A 25471-nucleotide genomic window follows, 5' to 3' on the forward strand; every position below is an offset into this window, starting at 1 on the left:
CAGCAAGTCTGGTAAGAGCTCTTATGGGGGGGTTTGCCTATTGAATTGTTGCTGCCAGGTGGAAAGGCAAGAGGGAGAATTTATGGGAAATGTGGCAGCTGTGCCATTATCTTGACACTTCCACACCTGTCATACAGTTTCTTGGCTGTGTCTGTGATTTCCAAGACTACAGAGGGTGTTGTTGGCTGTGTAGAGGGAGCAAGGTTGAGAAGCCAGGGAGAGGGCTGGAAGGATCCTGCGGAGCAGACACAATGGAAGTGTATCAGCCTTGAAGGTCTCAGAGCTCCAGGTCCTTGTATTTGGGAGGTGGGGTGAGGATGGCCGTGGGTCCTGGCAAGTCCTAGAGCTTGGGTCCAGCCCTTGCAGTTGTCCTGGTTTAGTCAGGATAGGGTTAAGTTTCCCCAGCAGTGGGGGGGAGCTCTAGCCGGGTTATTCAGATACCATGCGGAGGGTTATTCAGATACCATGCGGACGTCACATCCTGGCGCCGAAGCAAGACGGTCGGTTACCTCGTGTACTGTGGGATTGGCTCTGCTCTCACTGCTGTATTGGTAGAGATTTTGCTCTGTTCATTGTTATTACTGTTATTGTTATTGTTGTTGTTTGCTGTGTTGCTGTTGCACTGTTGTATTAAACCTCTCCTTATCTCAGCCTTGGGGCTTTGTATTTCACTCCCTTTGTGGGGGAGGAGCAGCGGCCTCGTAGTCTCAGACCCTGGCAGGGACTAAACCATTACAGCAGTGAACACAAGGTGCTGCCAAACCAGAGGCAGAGAGAGGGAAGGTGTTTACTGAGGACTTACCTCATGTGGTTACTGGGGGTTATCTCCCTATCCAAACCAGTCCCTCCCTGCAGCTCTGATTGTCCGGGCTTTCCTCCTTGCTCTGACTCCATTTTTTTCCCACACTAACTTTTTGCTTCTCTTCATCACAGGGTTTTATGAGTCTTTTGTTTGTGGAGACAGGCAGCACAGAGGATGAGAAGAGACTTCTGAGCAGCCATGGATGAGTTACAGTTGCAGGTAAGGCTCACCTCATGCAAATCATAACCTTCCACCATCCTTCAGAGTCCCCAGCAGCTAAGAGGAAAGAAAATACCAGCTCCATCTATGTCTAGTGAGCCTGTTAGCTGGGAATGACTCCCTTGTCTATCACTGCGGGGAACTCCAGGAAGCTGTTCAGGATTAAGCCCAGAGAGTGCCTGAGCTCCTGGCTTAAGTTCCCCCACCTCCCCTTCCTGCGAACAGCCCAGGCCAGGGACGGCTGGCTGGAGGCACGCAGGGGATGTCCATCTCATGAGTTAATCGCCTCCTGTTCAGATGTCAGGAGGAGATGAAGTTGCTATAAATAGATGGTGAAGCCCTCGTGGTTTCAGCTGTGATTCACACACATGGCAGAGAAGCATTAGGAAGAATTAACATTCAATCTCTCAGGCACTTTCCTGAGCACAAATGTCATTCTGTCCCTGCCACTTAATCTCCTTGCCCAGGGGAGCTCAGCAGCACTTTCTGGAGGGTCTGAATGGGTCAAATGGACATGGAAACCCAGAGCAGGACTGCTGGGGAGCTAAAAATGGCCACTTCAGCTGGAGTGACTGAGCAGCACCTGCCCATGATATACAGCTGCATTTAGGAACGTGGCAAGGTGCTCTGCTCCCCCTTTACTGGGGCTGAGATCAGACGGTGTGGTTCTGTTATGGCACGCACACGCTGGGATGCCTGACAACAGCTTCTGGGACTGAGACGGCTTCCGACGATGGTATGTGCAGGGGACTGGGGCTCCTTCTGGCTCTCCCTAACCGGTGTTGAGATGTGCCTCTGACTGAGCAGCTCGCAGGGTCTGTGGTAGTCTGCGCAGATGAGCATAGTGGGGCAGGACAGTGTACCTGGGTGGTCTATGTGAAATCCCCATTTCTTCCCCCCCATCCTAATTTTTCAAAGCTAAGGGGAAAATACAGAGTGTACAGCTAACCTACCCATGGGAAGCTGTGTACACTCCTTCCTGCATGTGTTTGCATTCATTTACGTGTGTCTAAGTGCTTGGTAGCCTCCCTCCCCCCATCTTGCTGTGTTCGTGTTGTTAGCAGTGATGGACACTGAGCAACATATGTGAGATGGAGAAACCAGCTAAAAGGGAGGTGAGGCCAGATGGGTCCCGGAGCAGGAGGTGTGAGGAGTCTGTCTGTAGGTATCTATCCATCTGTTTGTCTGTCTCCCAGGTACAGGGAAAGAGTGGTATTTTGGGGCTTGTTCAGCCTGGAAAAGAAAAGGCTCCGGGGAAACCTCATAGTGGCCTTCCAGTACTTGAAGGGAGCCTACAAGAAAGCTGGGGAGGGAATTTTTACAAGGGACTGTAATGATAGGACGAGGGGTAATGGGTGGAAGCTGAGGGAGGGGAGGTTTAGATTAAATATAAGGAAGAATTTTTTTACTGTGAGGGTGGTGAGGCACTGGAACAGGTTGCCCAAGGAGGTTGTGGATGCTCCATCCCTGGAAGTGTTCAGAGCCAGGTTGGATGGAGCCTTGAGCAACCTGATCTAGTGGGAGGTGTCCCTGCCATAGCAGCGGGGTTGGAACTAGACGACCTTTGAGGTCCCTTCCAACCCAAACCATTCTGTGATTCTATGATTCTACGATTTTTCCTGAGAGGTGACTTAGAGGGTAGAGCATATCCTCAAGGTGATGAATACTCCTCACAATCTAAACATTTGTTGCCCCATCAATAAAAGAGAGATCCATGTCTCTAGTTCCATAGCATTGCCGTGGTTTCGTTGCATAGCCACTAGATTATTGGTCAGAGGATGACAGACATTCAGGGCACTCATCATCCACAAGAGGTAAAGGGGAGTTTGGACTAAAGGATAAGAGTTCAATGTTGGTACCTTTGGGTCCTCAGTTAGTGGTCTAGGGAGTCTGGAGTTCACAAGATGAGGCATATACCAGAAAATCTTTTCCTTTTACCCTGCTCTTTGGGACCCAGGAATCAGGGTTTCTCAGTAAAGCAAGGGAAGAGGCAAAAAAATGGTCAGAGGAACTGCAGATTGTTGGGGGAGTCACCTTATTATGATGGCACTAAACCCAAGAAAGTCACTGCATGACTACTCCAGGACAAAGAGATCCCTATCCCATTCCTTGATGCAGGAAAAGACCATCTCATTGCAGGTCTAGACAACATCCTTCAGCATAAGCTGAAGCCTGCCAGCGTGTGGGTGATTAAAGAGATCTCAAGACACAGGCTTTTCCTTGTGTGAATATGATCTGCTGCCTACTAAGGCACTCTGTGAGGTTGGTATATCTAAACCAAGCTGGTTTTGATGTCAAAATGGTATTCCCCTATTTAGGAACACATGTCACTTAGGCTGGAATATGGACTGCATGCGTGTTCTGGAAGGCTCAGGTCTGAGTGGGTCTGCAGGCACCTGTATGGCCTTAAGCCATCCTTGAAGTTTTAAGTATGTTATGGAAGAAATTAAAGTAAGTTGCCTTCAGAAATTTTTGTGGGAATGCCTGAACAGGCTAAAAGGCTTCAGAAATAATTGTGACATATTTCTATTATTATACAGAAAGTGGAATTACAACCTAGAGTTTCAACAGGGGCTAGATTCTGCAGTTGGATCCTTACAGAGCCACAGAGCCATGTGCAAGTCTGGAAGTGGCTCTGCAGATTCCCGAGCTGCGAGTGACAAGGCTCAGTTGACTTGCAGAAGTTTTGCATGATCTATCCTGTATCTCAAAAAAAAAAGAAAAAAAGGGCCATGTGGAAATCTAAAGGGAGCATTTTAGTCTGTCTATCCTACAAGTGAGTCCAGACAACCTGAAACAGCTTTAGAATGTGGACCATATTGGATGCAAATGGCAGGCCATATATTTATAACTTTAATTGCCAAACTTTCGAAAGCACCCTACTGACCTGTTACAGTCAGTGAAAGAGCACAGCTCATGCTTAGGCACTGTCATCTGTTTCTTGTTTTTCTTCAACATTTACATGGTGGTATCACCAACCTGGACGGGCTCCAGTGTTGTAAGAGTTGCACAAGCCTGAAATATTAGCCGAAATATTTTCAAAAACATGGCATCTGGAAATGCCAAGCTTACAGATGGTACATGATATAGTGGGAATTACAGGCACAAAATAGGAAGGTGAGGGCAGTGTATGGTGAAAAATTCCACCATTCATGTATAAAAGCTGGATCTGCTCAGATGATGTGGCTGGTGGCTGCCATGCTGGACTCTGGAAAAAAGGGGTTGGAAGGATATCCAGGAATAAGTCATAATGGTTGAGAAGGGAGGAAATGAGAGCTGTGACAGAGAATCCTACCAGCCTGGGCTGATGAGGTTCACATGCAGGGAGGGGAAAAGGCAAAAGGAGTGAATGATGTTCTTCTAGAAGAACCAGAAAGGTCAATAATGTCTTGCAAACCTCATTGGAAGACAAAAAGTTGTCTCTGGTTCCAGTTATTTCAATGTGGGCTCATATGCCCAGCTCTGGTGCCACAGTAGTACTGGAAATAGTCCCTGTCCCTGCAGTAGTTTTATTCTCCACTGTAGTGTGCCTCTTTCACCTAGCCAATATGCATGAGAGGCAGTTTTTCTCTCTCTGAGATCATATCTTTTCTGCTTACAGCAGGCATCCAGCAGCCGAAGCCTCCTCAAGCTCACTGTCATGGAGGTCAAGTGGATTCACGTGTTGGTCATCTTCTTCTTCCTCTTGTCTGTTGCGATGACAGGCTGCTTTCTGTGGCAGTACAACCTCCCCAAGGTGGAGCCCAGTGAGTATTCATCTTTAAGCTTGGTTTGCCACAAAAATTTATGAGGCCAATAAATGCCTTTCTCCCCCATGTGGACATTTTCCCCCAAAGAGCATTTCCCCAAAGAGCACACAGATTTACCTTCTCCTAGCTGGTGCAAGGACACAGAGGAGATGAACATTGGGTTGATGATGTACAGTGTAACTCTGCTGGTCTCCAGAGAAGTTACTTCTGACACTAACCTAGGTTAATTGACATACCATGGAGACATTTTATTTTACATTCTCTATCTTTTTCTTTAGCATCCTGTTGTAAAAATCATTCAATTTAAAATCACACAGTTTAGAATGGGTTTTGTTTTACACTTTACCATGTGCTTCAGCTTATGGGTTTGCTTCCTTTCCTATTCCCCTAATATTAGATCTTTGAATTTAAGCTGGCTCAAGCCCCCAGTTCACACTAGAGTTCCCTTGTGTTGGTTATAGAAAAGTCAACAGATAGACTCAAGGCACTGTATGAGCAAGGATGAAGTATATACAGTGTAAGTGGATCAGAGTTTTAAGTAGCCCAAAGGTGACATAAAATTCATGGTGAAAGTGCCAGAGGTTCTTTATAGACCAATGTCTGAAAAGATTGCAGTCCCTACATTTTTATCACACAGTATCAGAGGTTGCCTGTAGGCTCTCGTGTATCCATGCCCATTCATCTCAAAATTTCCTTAATGTTATTTCTCTTCTCATCTGTATTTCTAATGCTTCATGCTCAGTTGGTAAGCAAAAAGATAAATAAGCATTTTGTTTACAGTTTACAGAACAGAGAACCTGTGTTTATGAACCTCTTGGGATCAGTTGGGAATATAGTTCCTCCAAGTAAGAGAGTTCACATCTCTCACTGAGTTTAAAGATATTTGCTTGCCATAAGATTTAAGATATGTCTCTGGCATATGCAGGATACAGCTAATTCCGAAGACAGCTAATATACTACGTATGAAGCCTATCAACGGCTGTTACAGTGTTAGATTTCAGGTGGCACTTACAATTCACTTCTACATCCATTTTCTGAGGTTACAATATGCATGGGACAACTCTGTCCTCATGAACCCAAACTCAGACTTCCCCCTAGACATGGGCAGGGCATTTTCATGGGATCTAAACGCACTGTCAGGTATCCTACAGAGTCTTCTGTAGTCTCAGTTCCTTACTCTTCCAGGTTGCAGAGTCAGCTGAAGCCTATTGCAGCTCCTGTCCATCCCACATCCATCCCGTGTTGGAATAAGAAATAAGGGAGTACAGTGCCCTCTTCATGTCCTGTTTTATGTGAGATAGAAATGATTCAAGATAGTCTCTTTCCTATGCAGAAGTGTCCTTCAGCTTTGGACAGCACAAGCAAGAAAGGTAGTGCTGACTGCTGGATGAGGTTAAAGCTTGTTAGAGTGTCTATTTAAGTCACATATGTTATCTTTGAAATGTTTTCCAGGCCCATCTGTAATGGACGTGAGATCAGAAGCTGTGCAGATGTGCCCCCGCTATCCTGAACCGGTACCGCTGGACCACCCAATCCCCATTCTGAAGGATGCGTTGGAAAAGGTCTGTGAGGAGAAGGGAACAGAGGGACCCAGAGCTCATGACTTCTTTTCTGAAGGTGTAAAGGGGAAAATATGTATTTTGCCCTGAGCATCTCTAGGGGACGAGGTGGGGAATTGAGGAGGCAGAGAACACGTGAATCTAGAAATGGGTATACAGAACTCCTTCACTGAACATACAGAACGGGTCAGTAAGCAGTTCTCTTATCCAAAGGGTAAGCTGTGATGAAGAAACATTATTACCTGTCCATCAGAAGGTCCGGTGAGCATACAACAGCACAAAATGATGGCTCCTGGCATCTTGACTAATGTTGGGCAGCTCTCATGTCCTGGAAAGTAAGTGACTCATGTAACTAGTTCCTCTTCATCAGTGACTGCCGATTCCTTATTTTATTGCTTTGCTGGCTTTCCCCATGGCACCATTTAAAGATTAAAAAGCCACTTGCAGGTAACTTCAAGGAAAGGAATGGAGGGGAAGGGGGAGAAGAAGGGGACCTGAATCTGAATTAGAGAGAGATCTGGTTTTCCTCTGTATGATATAGTGTCTCTGAAATTTTAGCACTGTCTGAAATTTGGGTAGGCTCTATTTGCAATGAGGAAATACCGCAGCATTGCCTTGATTGCATGGACCATAAGGACAGTCATGCTCTGACAGGACACTCCTGATTTTGTAGATTTTGTAGTATATATCATATAATATACCCTCTCATTAGTCTCTTTCTCATGAGTATCTTAATTAGTCATAATAGAAACTGTCCTACAGCTCTGATCATTCTTTTTACCCTTTTTTGAATCTCTTCCAGCTCTATCATACTCTTGTGAAGATGTGGGAAATCAGTACTGTACACAGTATTCAAGGTGCAAGTGGATCAGGGATTTATACAGTGATAAAATGGTGTTTTCTGTTTTATTTTATGTTACTTCTCTCATAATCCCTCATATCTGATTTACCTTTCTTTCTGCCACAGGGCACCGAGCAGATGTTTACATAGGAGCATCTATCATAGCCCCAAGGTCTTGTTCCTGAGTGCTAAAGCCCAGCTCACTGCCCATCCATGTGTATGTGTTGTGAAGTTAGGGCTGTTTTCCTGCATGCACATCACTTTATCTACACTGAATTTCGGTTGCTATCACTTTACATTCACTTTTCTGAAGTCTCTGCCACTGTCTCTGGGGTTACTGTAGAGAGGTATTTTATTATTCGATTAGGATTAGTCAGAGAAGTGAGGGAGTGTGCAGAACATTGAGTGTCCATCAGAGAGTCATATAATCTCCTTTCTTTGTGCTCCTCAGAAATTAAGTATCCAAGCACTTCTATTTTGCAGATGGAATAAGGCACAGAGAACCTGAACACTAGATGCTCAGGAAGACATAGGTATTTGAAGGGGGCTTAGTCACCAGCACCTCAAAAGTGTATCTTCAGATGCCCTTAGGTTCTGCTCAAACCCATCCTAAAGATCTTGCACTGAGACAAACTACCATCCTGTGTCAGGACAGGGACCCTGGAACTGGGACTCTGGACAGTACCAGATGCAATTATATTGCATGCAGGGGAGAATTTTTCCTAGCATCTTGAAACAGGAGAGTGATATTCATTCATGCATGAGGCTTAAGGAAACATTTCTCTTCTAAGGTTAAATACTTTTGCTTATCAGAAAGGCCTATGTTTTCCTCAGAAGAATCTTGCCAGTGGCCAAATCCAAACGCTGAGTATTGGATTCAATGACACTCAAGTTTAGAAGAGCATCGTGTATTTCTGTCAACTTTCTGCAGGTGCAGGCAGGTCTACATGCCAGACTCTCTCTGAGAAAACCCTAAGGAGAATCATGTTTGCTGGCATGAGACCAGTCTGTTCTCTAGAGGTGCTGATGTACCTGACCATACTAGATGGGCCACTGGCACGTGGGGAAGGGAGGGTAAAGAACCACTACAGAAGGACTTGGCACAAGCTGGATGTTTCCACTGCTGTCTGTCAGTGCACCTCACCAGTCCATCCAGTGAAGAGGTCCTGAGGACATGACTTGGCTTGGTCTTTCTTGTCTCAGATACTAGGCTTGGAAGGCCATTTCTCTTAACCTTTCTGTGCAAGAGATAACTTATGCATGATGATGACATAGCTTTGAAAAAGTCATAAAAGAGCATGACCAATGCATTCTGCTTTCAGGAGGTGGGTGGAGCACAGCTGGCTGATGAGATCTGTGTAACCCTGGCACAACAGGGAGCAAAGAGCAATCACAGCTCTCTAGTTGCTCAGTGCTGTTTCTCAGATTGCAGTTTAAAGAGGAGTCCTATCTGCATGTTTCATGGCATGAAAAGTGTCATGGGATATTTGAAAAGTCTGAATCTTTTTTTCATGCGTATTTGAACCTAAAATACTAGTGCAAAGAACAGATGTGTGCAGTACAATTTTAAAAGGAAGCAATTACAATTATTAGGTTTTAGCTTTTGGTTTTATTCATATAAACATCATAGGTATTACATGGATGAGCATCATATTCTTCTACACAGTGGAAAGAAAGGTATTGGATAATTCAACATAAGCAATTCAAAGGAACAGTACAGTTAAAATATTTTCTTTTGCTAAAACACTTTTGAAAAAAATCACTCTCAAGTGCTTGGAATTAAGGACGGCTGATGGTCTAGGTCTTCTACTGCCTGTTACAGACTAGACACATTATAAGACTCTTAATTTGGAAATTCATCATTTCCGATCATTCTCCAGGTAGATATGATGCTGCGCCAAAAGATTCATAGCTCTGGTCTCCCTGCAATGTCTGCCATTGTTATCTACAACGACACTGTGCTCTGGACAGGCAACTTTGGAAAGAAGAATGGTTCAGACCCCTCCTCAGTGGTGCCCAATGAGTACACTATTTACAGGTGAGACAGATATATCACAGGCATGAGAGCTAGAAAAAAAGCAGATATACATACAGAGATCTGATATCTGGGAATAGAGCCACTGTCACAAACCCCATCCTCTACTGGCTCAGGTCCACTGCAGAAACCTCTTCTGTGTTACACTGAAACTTTGTGAAACAATGCTTCAGCTAATCCCTAAATTATCATGTGCTTGTGGATTACTGAGTTGTTTACTTTGGATTTTTTTTTTTATAAATTTGATCTGACAATAATTTGAATTGGAGTAGCAGTGACCATCCTGAAGAACCTCAAAACATACTACTCCTTACATAGGAATGTCTCTATGCTTTGAGGAGGCCTAGGGCACAAATCTGAAAACTGAGAGCTAGAACAGATTTTGTGAGCAGCAAGAAGACAGTGCCATAGGATGAGGGAAAAAAAAAAAAAAAAAGTCTAGCAAAAAATGGCTTTTGGGGGAATATCTACTAAACACATAAAATAGACCTGTATGCTTATTCATTCTCCCAGTGAAGTCAAAACCATATTGCTTATTATTTTTTAGATGAAGATAGAATCAATTCCTTAGTGTGTGTTAAAAAAAAAAACAAAAAAACAAAAAACAAAAAAACAAAGGAAGTGTTTACTTCCTTTAAAGATTTTCAGTGATTTATAACTGTGCTATATATGAAACATATGGGCTGCACTCTGACTATCAAATGTTGTCCTCAGAACAAACAATTCTGGAAAGTTTCAGCAGCTGTGATTACTTGTTTTCACCCTCTCTGTATCATGGTGAAATCCCTGCATAGATGACCTCATGCTATTTCTTCCAGGATCATAGAATGGTTTGGGTTGAAAGGGACCTTAAAGGCCATCTCAGTTCCAACGTCCCTGTCATTGGCAGGGAAAGGGGAACCCATTTCTGGGTGGGCTCGAACTAGCAAACTTTTGGTTAACAGCCAAACATGCTAACCAATTGTTCCACATAGACTCCCCCTGCCCTCCCCCACCAAGTCAACATCGTTTATGGTTGGAAATATGGTGGTACCTGATCATCTTCAAACCTCTGACTTTCCTTTCTGATTAATGAAAACATTCTTAGCAAATGCTTCCACTCTAGGCCATCTTGCACCAGTCCAAGTATTTCATCTCTAGCAGCACAATACGAATGCCCCTGGTCGTCCCTCTTAATCACAACCCTGTTTCTGAAAATCAACAAAATAGAACTGGAATCTTATTCCAGGAGACTTTTGTAAATTTGACTCTGTTCTGAAGCCACCCAAATATCAACACTGAATATGAAATGTAAAACTCTATGGCATTTTAACCTTAAAATTCCAATAAACTACTTGCAACTTGTTACAGTATTTACTAAGCAATAATTTACACAATATGCTACCTTATGTATACTAAGTGAACAGAAGAAGTTCTGTAGCCCGGTTCACTACTGGGGAGATAGTACTGAAGGTTAAGTTGCAGTCCATAAAGGGCAGAGTCTTACCTGCATTTGAGCCATTCCCTTCTGAATTAGCATGTAAAGCTACAGGCAGTGGGTCAGTTGGGTGATCTCATGTACTGATCATCTCTCGTCTTGTTTCATGGGTTTCTTAATGCTTAATTTCTGTAAATGTTTGTTCCTTAACAGAATTGCCAGTGTCTCCAAGATCTTTCCCACCATTATGTTGTATAAGATGTGGGAGGAAGGAAAAGTCACATCTCTTGATGACCCATTGGAACGTTACGCCCAGAACTTTATTATTAAGAACCCTCTGGGGAGGATCAAGGAATCAGAACAGAGATACACAGCAGATGGGATGGTGTCTTTGGAAAAAGGCTCAATGCCACTTAAGCCATCACCTGTTACCTTGCGCAGAATGGCCAGCCAGCTCTCAGGTGAGACAACACTGCTACCTGCTTATCCTCTGCTCACCGCTGCGCCACTTGAAAAATACCACAGAGAGAACAGACCATATGTCAAGGAAAAAAAGTTGCTGTTGAGGCCATTTCTCACTATGGACCCTGCACCTTTGCACTTCCCAGAGGTCAGGCAGGACCTTTGGAAGCAAGCTGTCAGCAACTTCATGAAGTGCTAAAAGGAAACTCTTGTCCAGATCACTTGCTAGGAAGGAGGCCAAGCTGCACGGTGGGCTGAGGAATTGTTTTTGCTACGCAAGGTGAACATATATTTCTTTTAACACAGTCGCATGACCAGGCTCCAATTGCGTAACAGTTTTTTGTACTCCAGTTTAGAGTGCTCTCATTTTTCTGAGACATAGACTTGAGGGTCAAAGTGGCACCAAACCTCTTTGCTTTGAACAGATAGACCTTGATTGCTGAGCTAAATTTAGCTGTCAGTGTGGTTCCTGATCTGGGATTCCCGAGCTATTAATAGCTTTGTTCTTGATGGCAGAAGACTATTAATTCTCTGCTACCTTCATAATTGGGTAACTCTTACATTAAGGTAGAAGGAGCTCACAGGACTCAGGATAACTTTAACCTTTCTCAGAAATAAAGCTGCTAATACATGACTCTGAGATTTCATAATGTAATGGCCAAAGAGACTGTGCTGATATCTCATGTGGCATTTTGATTAAACTCTGTAGCACCTGCATTATTCCATAGTGGAATAAATGTCCTAAAATTAGGACCTAAGATCAAAATAGCATTTAGCCAAATGGCAGTACCTCAGGACAGGGTACAGCATTAGCTGTACTGGAAGTAAGCCAGTATCAAACTAACGTTCCCCAAAAAGGAATGATGTAACTGAAATGTGGAAACAAACAAACAACCCAAAGTGGCCAGTGGCAGCAGGAGGCAGAAAGAAATATCTGTGCACAACCCTGCCCAACTCCTCTCCCTGCAGACAAGGTCTTGCTCTAGCCAGCCTGATGATGTCCTCAGGGGCACCTACTCTGCCTGCTCCCCTTTGACTCAGGAGCAGGTGAAGCTGGTCTGGCTGCTCCTTGCGGGAGCAGCGTGTGCTGCGGCTGCAGCTCCCAAACCTGCTGCAGTTCCCTGTCAGCTGGTGAGGTGTGAGGTATGCCCTAGAAATACCTGTAGGAAGCATACGTCAAATGTGTACCTAGTCATATCATAATTGCTTGTAATGTGCAGCCATTCCATTGCTTCCATCCATGTGCTGAACTTGTGTCCCTGCTCAGCTCCTTCTGTGTTTCCATGTTTGTATTTTTTTTTTGGAATGTGGCCCAAGTTTCCCAGATCACACCAGCAGGGAACACCAACTAGCTTGCACCCTGACAATTTAGTAAAAGGAGAAGCAGATTTTCAAAATCCTAACTGAAAATCAAATGAATATTGAGGTCACATGTCACATTTCCTGTCTGTCAAAACCCAAAAAGGAATAGGTTCTGCTTAGCATCAAGATCGAAGTCACTTCATGACATACTGTAAAGTGGTTTTCATCTAAATCTTCCAGTGGAAACTGATCTATAATATATCCTTATTATCTGGGCTTCTCTACATTGCATATTACAAAAGTAACTCCAAAGATTTTTCTCCTCAACACTTGATGGGTACATTGCTAGAGGGAAGCTCCAGCTTGTTAAGACTGATTTTCAAATATATATGAATGACAGTATTAGATGCTATTGTAAATTGTTAACAGCATGCTTGTCACATCAGTTTGCAGCCCATGATGTGTATCAATGACCATGGACTTTCTGTTATGCTCACACATTCTCTGGTTTACCATTTCTAATGAACCCCAAGAGAGACATTGCACTGCTGTCATGGCACTGGTTGAACTCTCCCAGGGGTGCAACATTTTATTTGCTGCCACTGTGGCAAGTAGGAAAGGAAAGAGCCCATTGTCTACTGGAAGATGCTCGGTGCATCTCTTACCTGGTCATTCAGCTGCACAAATAAGCACAGACCAGAAACAGAAAAAGTGCTCTCGATTCAGTTCAAATCCCAAGGTCAGGCCAATTGAGAAAAACAGATGCTGCCGCTACGAAAGAATCAGGCCTCAATCCGCTTTGCCATGATTAAGCACATGTTCACTGAGCAGATGTTTGCAAGTCACTTTTCTGTCATGTACCCTTCCTGATTTCCTACTAACCTCTAAATCAAAATCAGTTGTAAACTGCAGTGAGGATTTCATTCCAGATGTAATCCAAGTTCTGGACTTGGTGAGCTGTAGATCCTGTGCAAAAGAGCTGTGGCATTTTAAAAAGTCTTGGCCAAAAGTTTTTAGGGGATCCATGTTCAGTGTTATAGAATTAAAAGTGAAAAGAACTTCAATTTTTCTACATTGAGAAACCCTGAATAAATGTTGTTAAAGTTGAAAAAAAAAAAAAAGCTAGAAATATTCCAGGCCAAGCCTGGAATGGTTCAGAGAAGTTCAAGCCCTCTGTAGCAAGGCCAAAGAACAAAAACCTGTCTAAGGGGCTGTTAGACACCTTTGTAGTCAAGGCAATACAGTCACGTGGAAATATGGACAGGGATTTCCCCAACAACCAATATGCCCTTCTCTTCCAAAACACACTTGGGGATACAGTGTATTTTTAATCATTCATCAAAGTATTTTTGCTGAAATGTAGCAACCCTGATTCAGTGGTCCATGAGTTGAATACCGTGTCCTGCAGTCCAGTATGAACAGGTCCTTGCAGCACACTTGCTATGTGCATAAAGCACATGTGAGCATCATTGTTATTTCCATCTTGCCATTGAATCTCGCCTTTTGCTCAGTCTCCACCAGACTCAACGTTTCCTGGACCATGATTTCTCTCAAGTTGTTAACTTCTCTTTTCCACGACACAGGTCTGCCCAGGAGGCTGCGATCTACCAGCCTGCTGTGGAAGGGCAATACGCAAGATGCTCTAGCTCTCCTGAAAGATGATGTCTTGGTTGCTGATCCAGGAACCAGGTCAGATATATTCACTTACGAGCTTTCGGTCTGGGTTTGTGTTCTCCACTGATATTAGCCCCAGCTGCAGTCTCCATGGCCAATGGATAAAAGACAGACATTCCTAAAGGGAGCTTCAGCCATCTACCCATACACCCATCTTAGGCTGCAAAGAGTGACTGTTGGAGGTGCCAATGTGTATAGAGTGAGTGAGAAGCCTGGATGAGGCAAATTAAACTCATCTAGTTAGGTCCAATGAGCCTTAAATTGTGAAAGATGAGGATTTTCAAAAATGGAAAGGCATATTAATTTTATCAGTTTAAATCGTCATGGATTTCACTTAAAATCATGCTATGTCTGTAGCGATTTGCATGTCTCTAAATTATCTATAAGTTCTATTAATGTTTGTTACAATTTGTGTAGCCTGTTAAAAGTTGCAAATACTCCAAGATATGAACAGGATCCAGCGGACAGCATGTGAGGGAAAGGATTCAGACTAACTGGGAAGAACTTTCTAAGTCTGCAAAATTTGTAGGGAATAGAATTACATTCTGAAATAATTTGCCTAGAGTTGCTGAGGATTCACCATGGCTTGCAGTCTACAAGCTTAGAAAACTCAATGGCTCAGTCATGGCAACCTTGTATTAGTTCTGTCCCATGTCATGTAGGAGGTTACAATAGATATTCCTTAAAGAATTTTAAGACTTTAATACCATCATCTTCTTTGGTATAAGGACATACACTCATAGTCTCTCAACCCCTTATTATTTGACATGTTGATAGTTTTAACTCTGTTTCCGTGTTCCTGCATATACTTCACAGCTAACAGATCGTTCTTCCTGAAGGAGATACTCATGCATTGATATAGAAATGTTAACATATTTTTCTGGGGATGTTGAAATTCAGCTCCACTTCAGATACAAAATTTAGATCCAGAATGTATTTATTCTTGGGGTAGAAATATATATGGTCATCATGCTTTTATTCACAGAATCACAGAATCACAGAATCATCAGTTAGATGGTCTGGAAATGGTTGAAGTGGTACCAAATTTATCATATATATAGGCCTAGTGAGATGTGTGGCTTCACACAATTAAAAAAACCCCACAAAACAACAATACAAACAAGGTTGAAAACATAATGAATTTTGAAAATGTGTTTGAAAAAAAGTTGCGCGTTCACATCTTCATGTCATTAAACTTCATTCAATTATAAAGACTTAAGTCACTTTATGGATATTAGACTGAAGCACTCAGGTATTCTTAATGATTCAACATTGCTGGACGCTGCTTTGTAGACTTCTAAGCGATTTTTAAGTGCTTTTACCATCTTAAGGTAACTTGGTTGCTTAAGTGATTATACTATGTTAAATCTCCAAAGAGGCTTACCTGGGATTTTGAGACCTTTAAAGTAAGCACCTGTAACTCTCAACTCTGCTCTTAAAAAGAATGGATATATTCTTTGGTGAACAATTATAAACAATAAATCAGGATGTGCAAATATATAGGGGTTTGCATAAAGTTTTTTTTAGCTTTCCATCTCCAGCTCTCTTTCCGTACATAGCAGTTCAATAGCTCTGTTGATGTTCCCGTAAGAAATTTATCTTTCTTGACTTAACAACAAATCAAGGCAACAGCATACAGTTTTTCTCTGTCTCTCCTTCAACTCTTCTCTCTTTAACACATCATTGGATAAAATGAGAATTTTTCCACAGAGAAGGGAGATCTAGCCACTGTTTTTGCATAGTCGTACCCACACTGTGTCACTGAAGTAAGGCTGATCCAGCTATATTCCTCTTCCTTTTCAGATGTCACTACAGCAATTTGGCCTTCTCACTGATGGCACATGTGCTAGCCAACCATGCAGCTGAGGGGCAATACCAGCGCTGGATCTCAGAGAACATCCTTGATCGCTTGGGTATGGAAGACACTGGTTTCGACATCACGCCACCGATCCGCTCCCAGATGGCTGTGGGTTTCTACAGCAGCCGGCAGCTGGCCCCTCTCTATGACCTTGGATGGTACAGGCCTTCTGGCCAGATGTACTCCACAGCTGCCGACCTTGCCAAGCTGGCAATGGTCTTCTTAGGCACCTATCACCGTCGTCTCCTAGAGCCTGACACAGTGAAGACGATGCTGACCCCTCTGTTTAAGTGCTCCACTGAATACTTTGCTAACAAGACTGGCACACCCTGGGAGATTAATGAACAACTGGGATATGATGTCATTAGGAAGGATGGAGACCTCGACGGTTATTCGGCTACCTTCTCTCTTATCCCCAAGCTCCGCCTGAGCTTCGTTGTGCTGATGGCTGGGCCCAGGCCTCAGGGTGGAGATATTGTGACTCAGACATATGAGTATCTTATTCCTGCCATGGAGACAGCATTCAGAGAGGCAGAGAAAAGCTTGATTCCTCCTCCAAGTCCAGGCCCTTATGTTGGCTATTATACCTATTCAAACCTGACTTTCTATGAGATTAAAGTTGGACCTGGTGGGGTGCTGGTCATGCAGCAGTTTGGGCCTCATGTGGAAGAGCTGATCCCTGAAAAGTACCGGACGATCAAGCTCCACCACCTGGAAGATCGCATTTTCCAAGTTGTTTTTGACAAGGAGTTCCCATGTGTTCTGCACCTGGGCTCTGCCTCCATCTCACTGGAGACCCAAAATGGGCAGCTCTTTAACTTTTATCCATTCGACGGCAACGGTTTGTCTCCTGGCTTTGATGCACCAGGGCTGAACACATACAATGTGGTGCGTGTACTTCGTAAACCTGTATTCTATAGCTAAATGTCCCCTCTACTTTTCTGACCACTTCTGGGAGGTGCTCCAAATCTGTATCTTATCAGACTCTCCTGTCTGTGTGGTTTATGGATGCCATTTAAAAGGGAAAGATGGTGGCAAATGACTCTTTTGCCCAACAAATATGACACGTCCCCCTTCTAACATGACTTTAATGCAGTCCTTGGCAGTGCACTGTATGCCAGCTAGCAACTGGGGATGCCTGCAGAAATAAGAGGTGGAAATGTGCTGGATGGATGGTGTTTGATGCCATAAAAAAATCCAAGCACTTAAGTCTCCACACTTTCATTGTCTGTTTGATGACCACTGTGGTGATTGACTGGTATCATCAAAGGGCTAAGAATTTCCTGTGTCTCTCAGAAAATATCTCTTCTTCAGTCCAAGGGTTTTTCCAGGGCTCTTCAGGACCCCATCTATCATGAACAAGATTCCTCACCTGGATTTGCTAAAAACATTATGTGCTAGAAAATGGCACAAGCCTGATACCAGACCCTGCTTGTGATACCTGGGAAGTGAGGGTCCATTTCTTTCCTGAATCACAACAGGGAAGCTGTGAAAAGAGCAGACAGCAAGGTGGTTATATCTTGGCTCCATGGACTCCTGCAAAAGCAGTGGTCACACAAAGGATGTTGTAGCACTTAAGTATAGAAGCTGAAGCTTACTCCTGTGAGCAGGGCCATATGAACATATGCTGGTATATTCTAGCTGAACTCAGGTTTGTGGCTATCTCAATATATAGGCATTTAAGTACAGGAATGTATGGGAATCTTTATGTGTGTTCTGGGCAGGGTGTCCGTATGGATACATACCCATTGCGTTTATGCAGGTATGAGAGAGGATGCTAAGGGAAAGTGCATTAGCCTGGGGGACACCATATTCAGGAGAGGTGCACCTGCAAGTAATCTGCAAAGCCACAGGTGTGTGTTCTTCTCCCTTCTTGTGCCCACTCAGTGCCAAGGCAGGCAGGACTGACGATATGTCAGTAATGGCCAACACCATATCACTGTGATGAAAAAAGTGTCAGGCACAAGAGCAAGACAGGGCAAGTACCACCGACTGAGATCTCTTGGCTCCTGCAATACCCCTTCAAGTTTAGGAGAGTATTGTGGTTGCAGCCTTAACTGGAGCCTGAAAAAAAAAGCAAGCAGAGGGACAGAGCAAGATGACTCTTACCTTAAAATGAATATCCTAGCTGTGGAGTATGGCAATGGCTGTACAGCATGGAAATCCTGAAGAAGTGCAAAAGGGTAGGCACACTAGCACAGTCAGAGACTCTTCAAAATGCATGTTCTCCCATACTCTATCTGGTATGAGGTTGGATCCCCTTGCAGAGTAGCCTTCTGCTCTTTGCCCACACAGTCTTGGAAGTGGGCATGTCTCAGGATGAGAAAATAAATCTCCCTGCCTCCCTTCTCTCTTGTTACCTCTCACTCTGTGTGCAGTTCTTCAACTTCAGTTTTGAGTAGAGACCATCACTGAAGTCCTAGAAATCTATGATTTGCAAACTCAGTTCCCTGGTTTTTTTTCAGACAATTTCAGTTCCATGATAAACATATGAAATAACGTAGCCCTTGCCTTACAGACAGTCATGGTTGCTGCTGTATTGGTTTCCTCTGGACTTTGTAGGTGATTACATTTCATACCTTGTAGAACCTCATATGTTCCAGCATTTAATCTGGGCTGTAGCAATAAAGTCTATGCAAATTCTTGTTGCTGTCATGTGTAATCATGCCCAGAGGTATGTGTGCAGGCAGATATGTTGCACTATGGCTGATTTCCTGTAGAGGTGCCTATAGTCTGTCATGACATGCCTGACACAACAGTGCTTTCCAGGCTTTGAGCTCTCAAGATGTGATGTCTGATAGCAAGATATTTGAGCAGTCTAACCCTAGTCTTTTTGAGTGAGGGCTAAGTGCCCATTTGGGGCTGTTCTTGCTTTGGAACAAAAGAAGTGACTGTTTACCCATCAGCTACCTTTAAAAGCTTACAAGAAAAATTAGGATTTACATTCCATGTCAGGATGAAACATCACACTGGACTGTCTCCATCTGTACTTTTCAATCAGTAATGACACTAACAGTCTTTTCTTTTCTAGTGAGTGACCCTCAAACCTGTACACTGACACTTTTTGGTGCTCTTGTTCATTCCCGTAACAGCAAAGTACAGCTCTTTGCTATTCATAGTGTGAACCCACACCTGCAGTAAAGCTCTTCTCATAAAACCTTGTCACGCTGGGAAGGTGAACAAGAGCTTCCTACACTGCCCCTTCATGGGGGCAGGAGAGTGTCCTTACCTAGCATGGACAGGGGAAAGGAGACCTTGGGATGCCTGTACAGAGGATTTGGGAGAGGCTGTGTGTGGCAGGCAGGATAAGGTGGAGTTTTGGAGGACCATAGTCACCCATGGAGAGCAGCCAGAGTCACAATGCTGAGTAAATTCTACAAACATAAATGTCCAATTTCTTTCTGTCACTTCATGACTAACAGTATCCTAAGAAGAGCAGAACCAGCTTCTGTGACCTGACTCATGTTAGCAGGTGCTTTATACCAGCTTTAACAGGTATTAATAAACTTTCCATTTTAATACAGAATCTAAGTTACCATTCTAAGTAAATTTTTAAGCTTCTGTGTATGTTTGTTGCTGAATTAAAAAATATCCCAATGTTATTTCATCCACATCAGAGACTGGCTCCAACAATAGGTACAACAAACACATAAAAATGTACCCAGCTGCTCACTTTTCACAGGAGTGTGTTTTAAAAGGTGACTGGATGTGTCTGCAGCAGCCTATAGAAACAGTGTGCTTAAAAATGTATTTATAATTACTCATCAGGGAAACAAACAAATAGAATATGCTTCATTAGCATTCCCAGTGTCAAAAAGAGACTAGAACAAAACTTACTCATTGGTTCAGAAGACTAAATTCTGCTCTAAGGAGCACTGGTGAAACCACATAATATTGTAATAGTGTCTCTGAGAACTGTATTTAGTCCACAAGTTAAAATGCTCTGGGCCACTAAGAATGAGATTAACCTGGTAAAATATAAACAGCTTCCTCTGAGCTAGCCCCTTTAAACTCCTTTCTACTCAGTGACATTTAATGACTCTAATCAGTAGAATAGATTCATCTCATCTTAAAGCACGTATAGAATAAACTGATGAATCACACTCTATGAATCCCCAGCCTCTGGCTGGTTGAGATGGATCCAACCCTTGCTATGACAAGTAACTCTTCAGTTAGAAGTGAAACACTTTCATAATCTGCCTGCCAGGTAAGGGAAAGTTCTCAACTTGTTGCATCAACGTTGCCCTGAAGACCTGAAGTTCATTGATTAGCAGGCCCAAAGCAGAATGTGGTGATGTTTGTTGTGGTCCCATGATAGCATAACATTAGTTGAGATAGATAATTTCTTCCCTTTTAGAAGAACCCCACCTTCAGGAATATTAGCTCAGGTGAGGATGATATCAAGCTTAAAGCTTCAACCTACATTTTGAAAACATCAGTTTATCTCTACATGCTTCATTCCTTCATACTTACACTTCTCAGCCAGAGCAATGTGGCCCGGTTCTTTACTGGACAGCAGCTTTGAAGAGCTTTTCTGTTCCAATGATGGGAGTAAGATGATGTGTCTATCTGCCTTCAACCACCACCAGAGCAGAACTCATAAAACAAGGATGAAGTCAGGCTAGCAAGGACTGAGTCTTGGTGTCAGAGTCTGAAAATTTATTAAACACTAACTTTAAGCTCCCTGTTTTCCTCCTCAGAAATGTATTGATGTTCTTCTCACAAAGGGATGTATTAAGCCCCCATGATGTGAAGCACAAGCCTTTTTGACTTTTCAGTTCCCCAGGAGCTTGTAGGAGCTGTTAAAAAAAAAAAAAAAAAAAAAAAAAAGTCAGTGTCCACCCTTTAAGAGAGAGGTTAAGAGAGCTGCTGAGTCAAAGCCAGTCACTGTCTCCTTTTCACCCATAAAATGAATACCAACAAATGTTTAAGTACTTCACAGTTAGCAGGGAAGCTTCAGTATATATTGCTATTAGGTGCGATTCTCACTCCAGAGAAGGTTGTGTATGCTTCAAAATGCAAAGGCTAGAAGCCTGTTTGCAAGCTTAATCATTTCTTGTCCATCCACTTCTGCCTTTATGAAGAGTCTGACATCTCATGACTTGGTTTACAGAGCTGCAGATAAGCAGTCGCAAAGAAAATAGATGCCAGAAAATCTCCAGTTCTGTCTACAGAGAATTAAGACAATCTCCATTTACATTTAATAGGCATTTGTGCAGCCCAGCTGAGCATGAGCTCTCAATGGCTCTCTGTGCGGCTCATCCTTGCAGACATAGCTAGTATATCACCAACAAAGACAGTCTCGGCTTTAGTTCACCAGGTTAAATCCTGTGTTTGCATGAAATAGCTCTTAGTTTCAGGCCTGTCTTACTTCTGGCCTCCTGGTCTTGTGACTGTGGAGGACACACTCTTTGTGCAGTTTCCAATATCGATAAGAGACATAGCTAGTATCTGAAGTTCAGTGTCATAACATGAACACCATGTACAAGTGAAAAGCATCTTGTCCTGGCCTTGCAGTGAATCCCAGGGGCGGGGGCGACTTCACACCCATCTCAGCAGCAGACCAGATCTTGGTAGTAGCTATGGAAATGAGAGGAGAAGAGGCTGTAGATGATAGGACTGATGTCAGAACTGAAGTAGATCCTTAGCAAGATGTGGACACCCTGGAAGACGATGTGCACCAGATCTGCCCAGGGGACACCAGAGCTCCACAGCAGCCTCTCTGCCCGAAATACCATCCAGATTGTCATGAACACCACTACCATGACACATGCAGACAAGAGGAATCAGGAAATGAGAGCAAGACAAAGTGTTAAACAAAAACAGAGCTCAAGAAGCAGAGAGGACTGGCTGAGAAACACTGTTAACAGCATCCCTCTGGACTGCCAGGGACCCTGGACAAAAAGCTGCATGCTGTTAGGTGAGGGATTGCTCCTGTGGGACATGCTGAAGTGCAGCTCAAACCATCTGATGCTATTTAATCAGGCATTTGGCTTGGTTTTTGTATTGTGGAATATAATGACTGAGAAGTGTAACAAATTGGCCACAAAACACTATCACCCAGCAGGGACTGGAAAGCCTGGAGGGGGAGGGAGCAAGACAAAGGATTCCACATTCCCTAGAAAGAAAGAGGAGATCTGCTAGCCTGATGGTAACATCAGGTCTCAAAATAGGGATAAAGGAAAATAGGTCTCAGGGTCTTCGGGTTTGAAGTAAAAGGGGAAAATGAGTGAGGAAACCAAGAAAGGCACTTTTCCATCTGTCACCACAGTCTGAATGAGGCAGTACAGCAAGAGCTGAGCCCTAGTCTTCTGACAGCAGTGAAGATCTGCCTAGATTCAGGCTCAGTAGGATTTGTCCTGTTTTGGGTGTCCTCAGGGACCTGAGGGAAAGTGTTTCGGAGCACTGTGAGCCTGACAGTCAATGCTTCTAGCTAATATGAACCAGGCATTTCCATATTATTCTCTTAACAGGCTATAACTGATGCCTATTTTCATAAATCGGGGCACTGTATTCATAACTTTTGCAGTAGGCAGGATTCCCAGGTATACATTCCCACAATATCACACAAGTGATATTCTGAGACCCAGGGGGGGCTGTCGAGCCCCATAGTGGGCAGCCTATTTTATGTTTTTCGCTTGTCCAGCATGAGACAAAGTTTTCAGTATTTGAAGTGTGCAGTTTGCTTTCTCCTGGTAATCACTGACAGACAGAGGAATGTGTGTCTGCCCAAGCACAGTACTTGTTTAGGTAGTTGTAATGATGATACCCATTGTTTCAAAAGTGAAAGCTAGCATAGGTAACAGTTTTGAGGACAAAGGACATAAAAAATGGGTATGGGTTGAATATGGTGGTTGAGGTAGCCCTTGATTAAAATCTCAGAATTAGGATATCGTTATTAAAAGCCAGCTACCATTTTGTTCAATTACCAGATGGTGTTTACATGCCAGAAATTATTAGCCCAGCCTCAGGATACAGAGCATATGTGGAGTGCTGCAAAACGCAGAGAAAATGCTTGTAAAGGCACAAAATCCTTGGGCAGATAGTTGTGCTGGAGAAAGGACCGCAGGCATGCAGCATCTCTCTGTAAGTTCATTTCTGCACTGAGGTGCCAATGGCAGAGTTTTTCTTTGAAACAAGGTGTCTTTTTCTCATTACAGCAATGAGACTCAGGAGCCTGAATGCACTTCTCTCAGATCAGTTCCCTGTTCACAAACAGTGACATTTTTGCCTGTCCTGGTCAACGCCGGAGCCCTGGTAGCCAGGCAGATAGATCGCTGAGGATTTATCAGTACAGAAAGAGACTAGAAAGTCCCTAGCTCAGGCCATTCAGTTTTTTACCCAATGACCACCTAACGTGTCCCAGCTGGGAATAAACAGATTACTCAACTTTCCAGCTATTTGTCTGATCATTGCCCTCAACTTTCTGTCAGATTTCTCACTCCTTTTCAGACTCAGTGTGGTTGCTTTAACTCCTCTTCACAGCTGCCATCTCTGCACATAGGGATGACTTTTCTCCCATTCTCTTTTGCAGCTATGTCTCTTTTAGCCCCAGCATTCACTTCTCAAGCTTGTGTGTCTTCTGGGTACTCCAGTACACACAGTTTTCACGTTCCACCCCTTTCTTCTCAGAGCCTAAAGTGGAGCATACCCCACAAGATCACATTGTCCTGGAAAGCACTTTTTTCTCAACTTGTTGGACTCTGGCGCACCCAGTCCATCCCTCCTGGCTAGCAAACAGACATAATTTTAATGGTAAAAGTAGAATTATTGCACAGAGAGTGCTGACATTGCCAGGCTGAAGTACAGTAATACTACAGTGCCTAACATCAGCCATGTTGAAAAATGATTTAAAAAAAAAAAAAAAGAATAAATGGATCTTTCATGCCTAAATACACTCATGGACATCTCACAACAGAAAAAAAAAAAAAAAAAAAAATCACTTTCCTAACTGGACAGGAGGATTCAAGGCCCTTTGTCAGACATAAGCAGGAATTGCAAGAATGCAGCAACAATAGTTCAAGTATATGATGCAGTCACCAGCCAACACTGAAATGGTGTGCTTAACCTGTAATTAAGAGTTATTTACCATGGCCACTTGGGAAACTCACAGACCTGCATCCTGACAGACTGCAAGCTCCTGTTTTCTCATCCCACTGGAAGCCCACTACACACCCAAAGTCACCTATCTTCAGAGCATTTGGCCACTGAGAGCTCTGGTCATTCATCCCAAATCAAAACACAAAGATCAATATGAGAGAGAGAAAGACTTACATATCAGGACAGTTCTTCTGCCTGTTGCTCCTGCCAAACCACTTTTACTAGGTGCTTGGAAGGAAATTGGACACAGCTTGCAAGTCTGGACTGACGTGTGCCATACAGCCTCTCACAGACATATCATGCATCTTCCCCTTTGCTTCAATTCTCAGCTTGGCAGTCCTCCTTGGAGTGGTCTGTCTCTCCCAATTTCTGCATTTGTCCTTCATTCCCATGCTGTCGTCTTTATCACAGGTTCTGCATTGCACAGTGCCACAGCAGGAAAGCAGGAGGGAAATAGAGAAGGGAATGCCTCCATCCTACCCACTTGTGGTCTGGTAATAATTGCTCTCAGGCAGATGCCAGGCCTCCCCTGAGAGCTGTTCCTTTTTCAGAACCCAGTTATCAGACTCATGATTTGATGCCAACTCTTCCTGGAAGCTGCTCTGTCTGCTTTCATTTAGCTCACAATTTATTCCTCTAAGGAGTGATATTTCTGCTGGAGATGGGCAAGCACATTTCATTTATTTTCAGTTCCACCTGAACATTGTGGATTAGATGGCCTGATGCAATAGCATCCTGCTAACAAAAGGTTGTGGAAAAACATGGGAAGAGAGAAGTCAGCAGGAGGATGAAATGAGCACAAGAGGGAGCCGAATGTAAAGGGATTTTGAGATGCTGCCTGGAATAAAAATGTCCAGTCACAATTTCCTATCGCATTTAGCTAATTATTGAATATACTGATGAAGATGTTAAAAAAGCAGTTGCTTAAACAGAAAATCTGAAAGATAGGAGCAATGTGCTCCCAAACAGGCAATTGAAACACATTGTGCTCTGCATTCACCCAAACTGTGGGTTGAACAATCTCCTGCTGACAATAGTAGGCCAATTCCAGAATGAAAAATGGGCTGTTTCTCACAACTTGTGTTGTGAGCCCCTAAACTGCCATGCCTCTTCCTGTAATAGCTGGTAAACTCTTCACTGTGATAGCATGCAATGCAGATTTTCCTAGGTCACCATGTTTGACTGCAGTTGTGTTGGGTTCAGTCTCATCATCTCTAAAAGTCTGCTGACATTGTGCTTCTTGTAAGAGATAAACTCCCTCAGGGATGTTATTCTGGTTCCCCCACCTGCCGTTGCATCTTTCTGTTCCTTCCTTGTGAGCATGCAGAAAAGACTTTTATTGCATAAATTAACATTGTCCATGTGTGTGTGTGATCCCTGGTGCATGCCAGGAAAGCTGGGACAAACTGGGACAAAAAATGGCACACTCTCTCCAGGATCACCTTACAGACCG

The 25471-nt window shown here is 43.4% G+C and overlaps 1 protein-coding gene and 1 long non-coding RNA gene across 4 annotated transcripts; one reads left to right on the plus strand and one right to left on the minus strand.

Moving 5' to 3' along the window:
- LACTBL1 (lactamase beta like 1) lies at window positions 1-17468 on the plus strand. Of its 3 annotated transcripts, XM_074848332.1 has the most exons (8): window positions 1-11; window positions 934-1021; window positions 4623-4767; window positions 6223-6332; window positions 9051-9208; window positions 10836-11083; window positions 13970-14075; window positions 15864-17468. In XM_074848332.1, the coding sequence occupies exons 2-8, from the start codon at window positions 1001-1003 to the stop codon at window positions 16840-16842; spliced, it is 1767 nt and encodes a 588-aa protein (XP_074704433.1). In that variant the 5' UTR covers window positions 1-11; window positions 934-1000; the 3' UTR covers window positions 16843-17468. The 3 variants fall into 3 exon arrangements, with proteins under 3 accessions (XP_074704433.1, XP_074704435.1, XP_074704436.1); XM_074848334.1 differs by lacking the exons at window positions 1-11; window positions 934-1021 and adding an exon at window positions 1608-1757; XM_074848335.1 differs by lacking the exons at window positions 1-11; window positions 934-1021; window positions 4623-4767; window positions 6223-6332 and adding an exon at window positions 6486-7387.
- On the minus strand, window positions 17277-24430 carry LOC141933570 (uncharacterized). Its single transcript, XR_012626127.1, has 3 exons — window positions 24193-24430; window positions 20392-20717; window positions 17277-17404 (listed from the first exon to the last, which is right to left on the minus strand). It is a non-coding gene; the product is annotated as an uncharacterized LOC141933570 (long non-coding RNA).
- Between the last annotated feature and the right edge of the window lie 1041 nt (window positions 24431-25471).

The sequence above is a fragment of the Strix aluco genome, chromosome 22 (genome assembly GCF_031877795.1).
Source record: "Strix aluco isolate bStrAlu1 chromosome 22, bStrAlu1.hap1, whole genome shotgun sequence".
NCBI classification, from domain to species: Eukaryota; Metazoa; Chordata; class Aves; order Strigiformes; family Strigidae; genus Strix; species Strix aluco.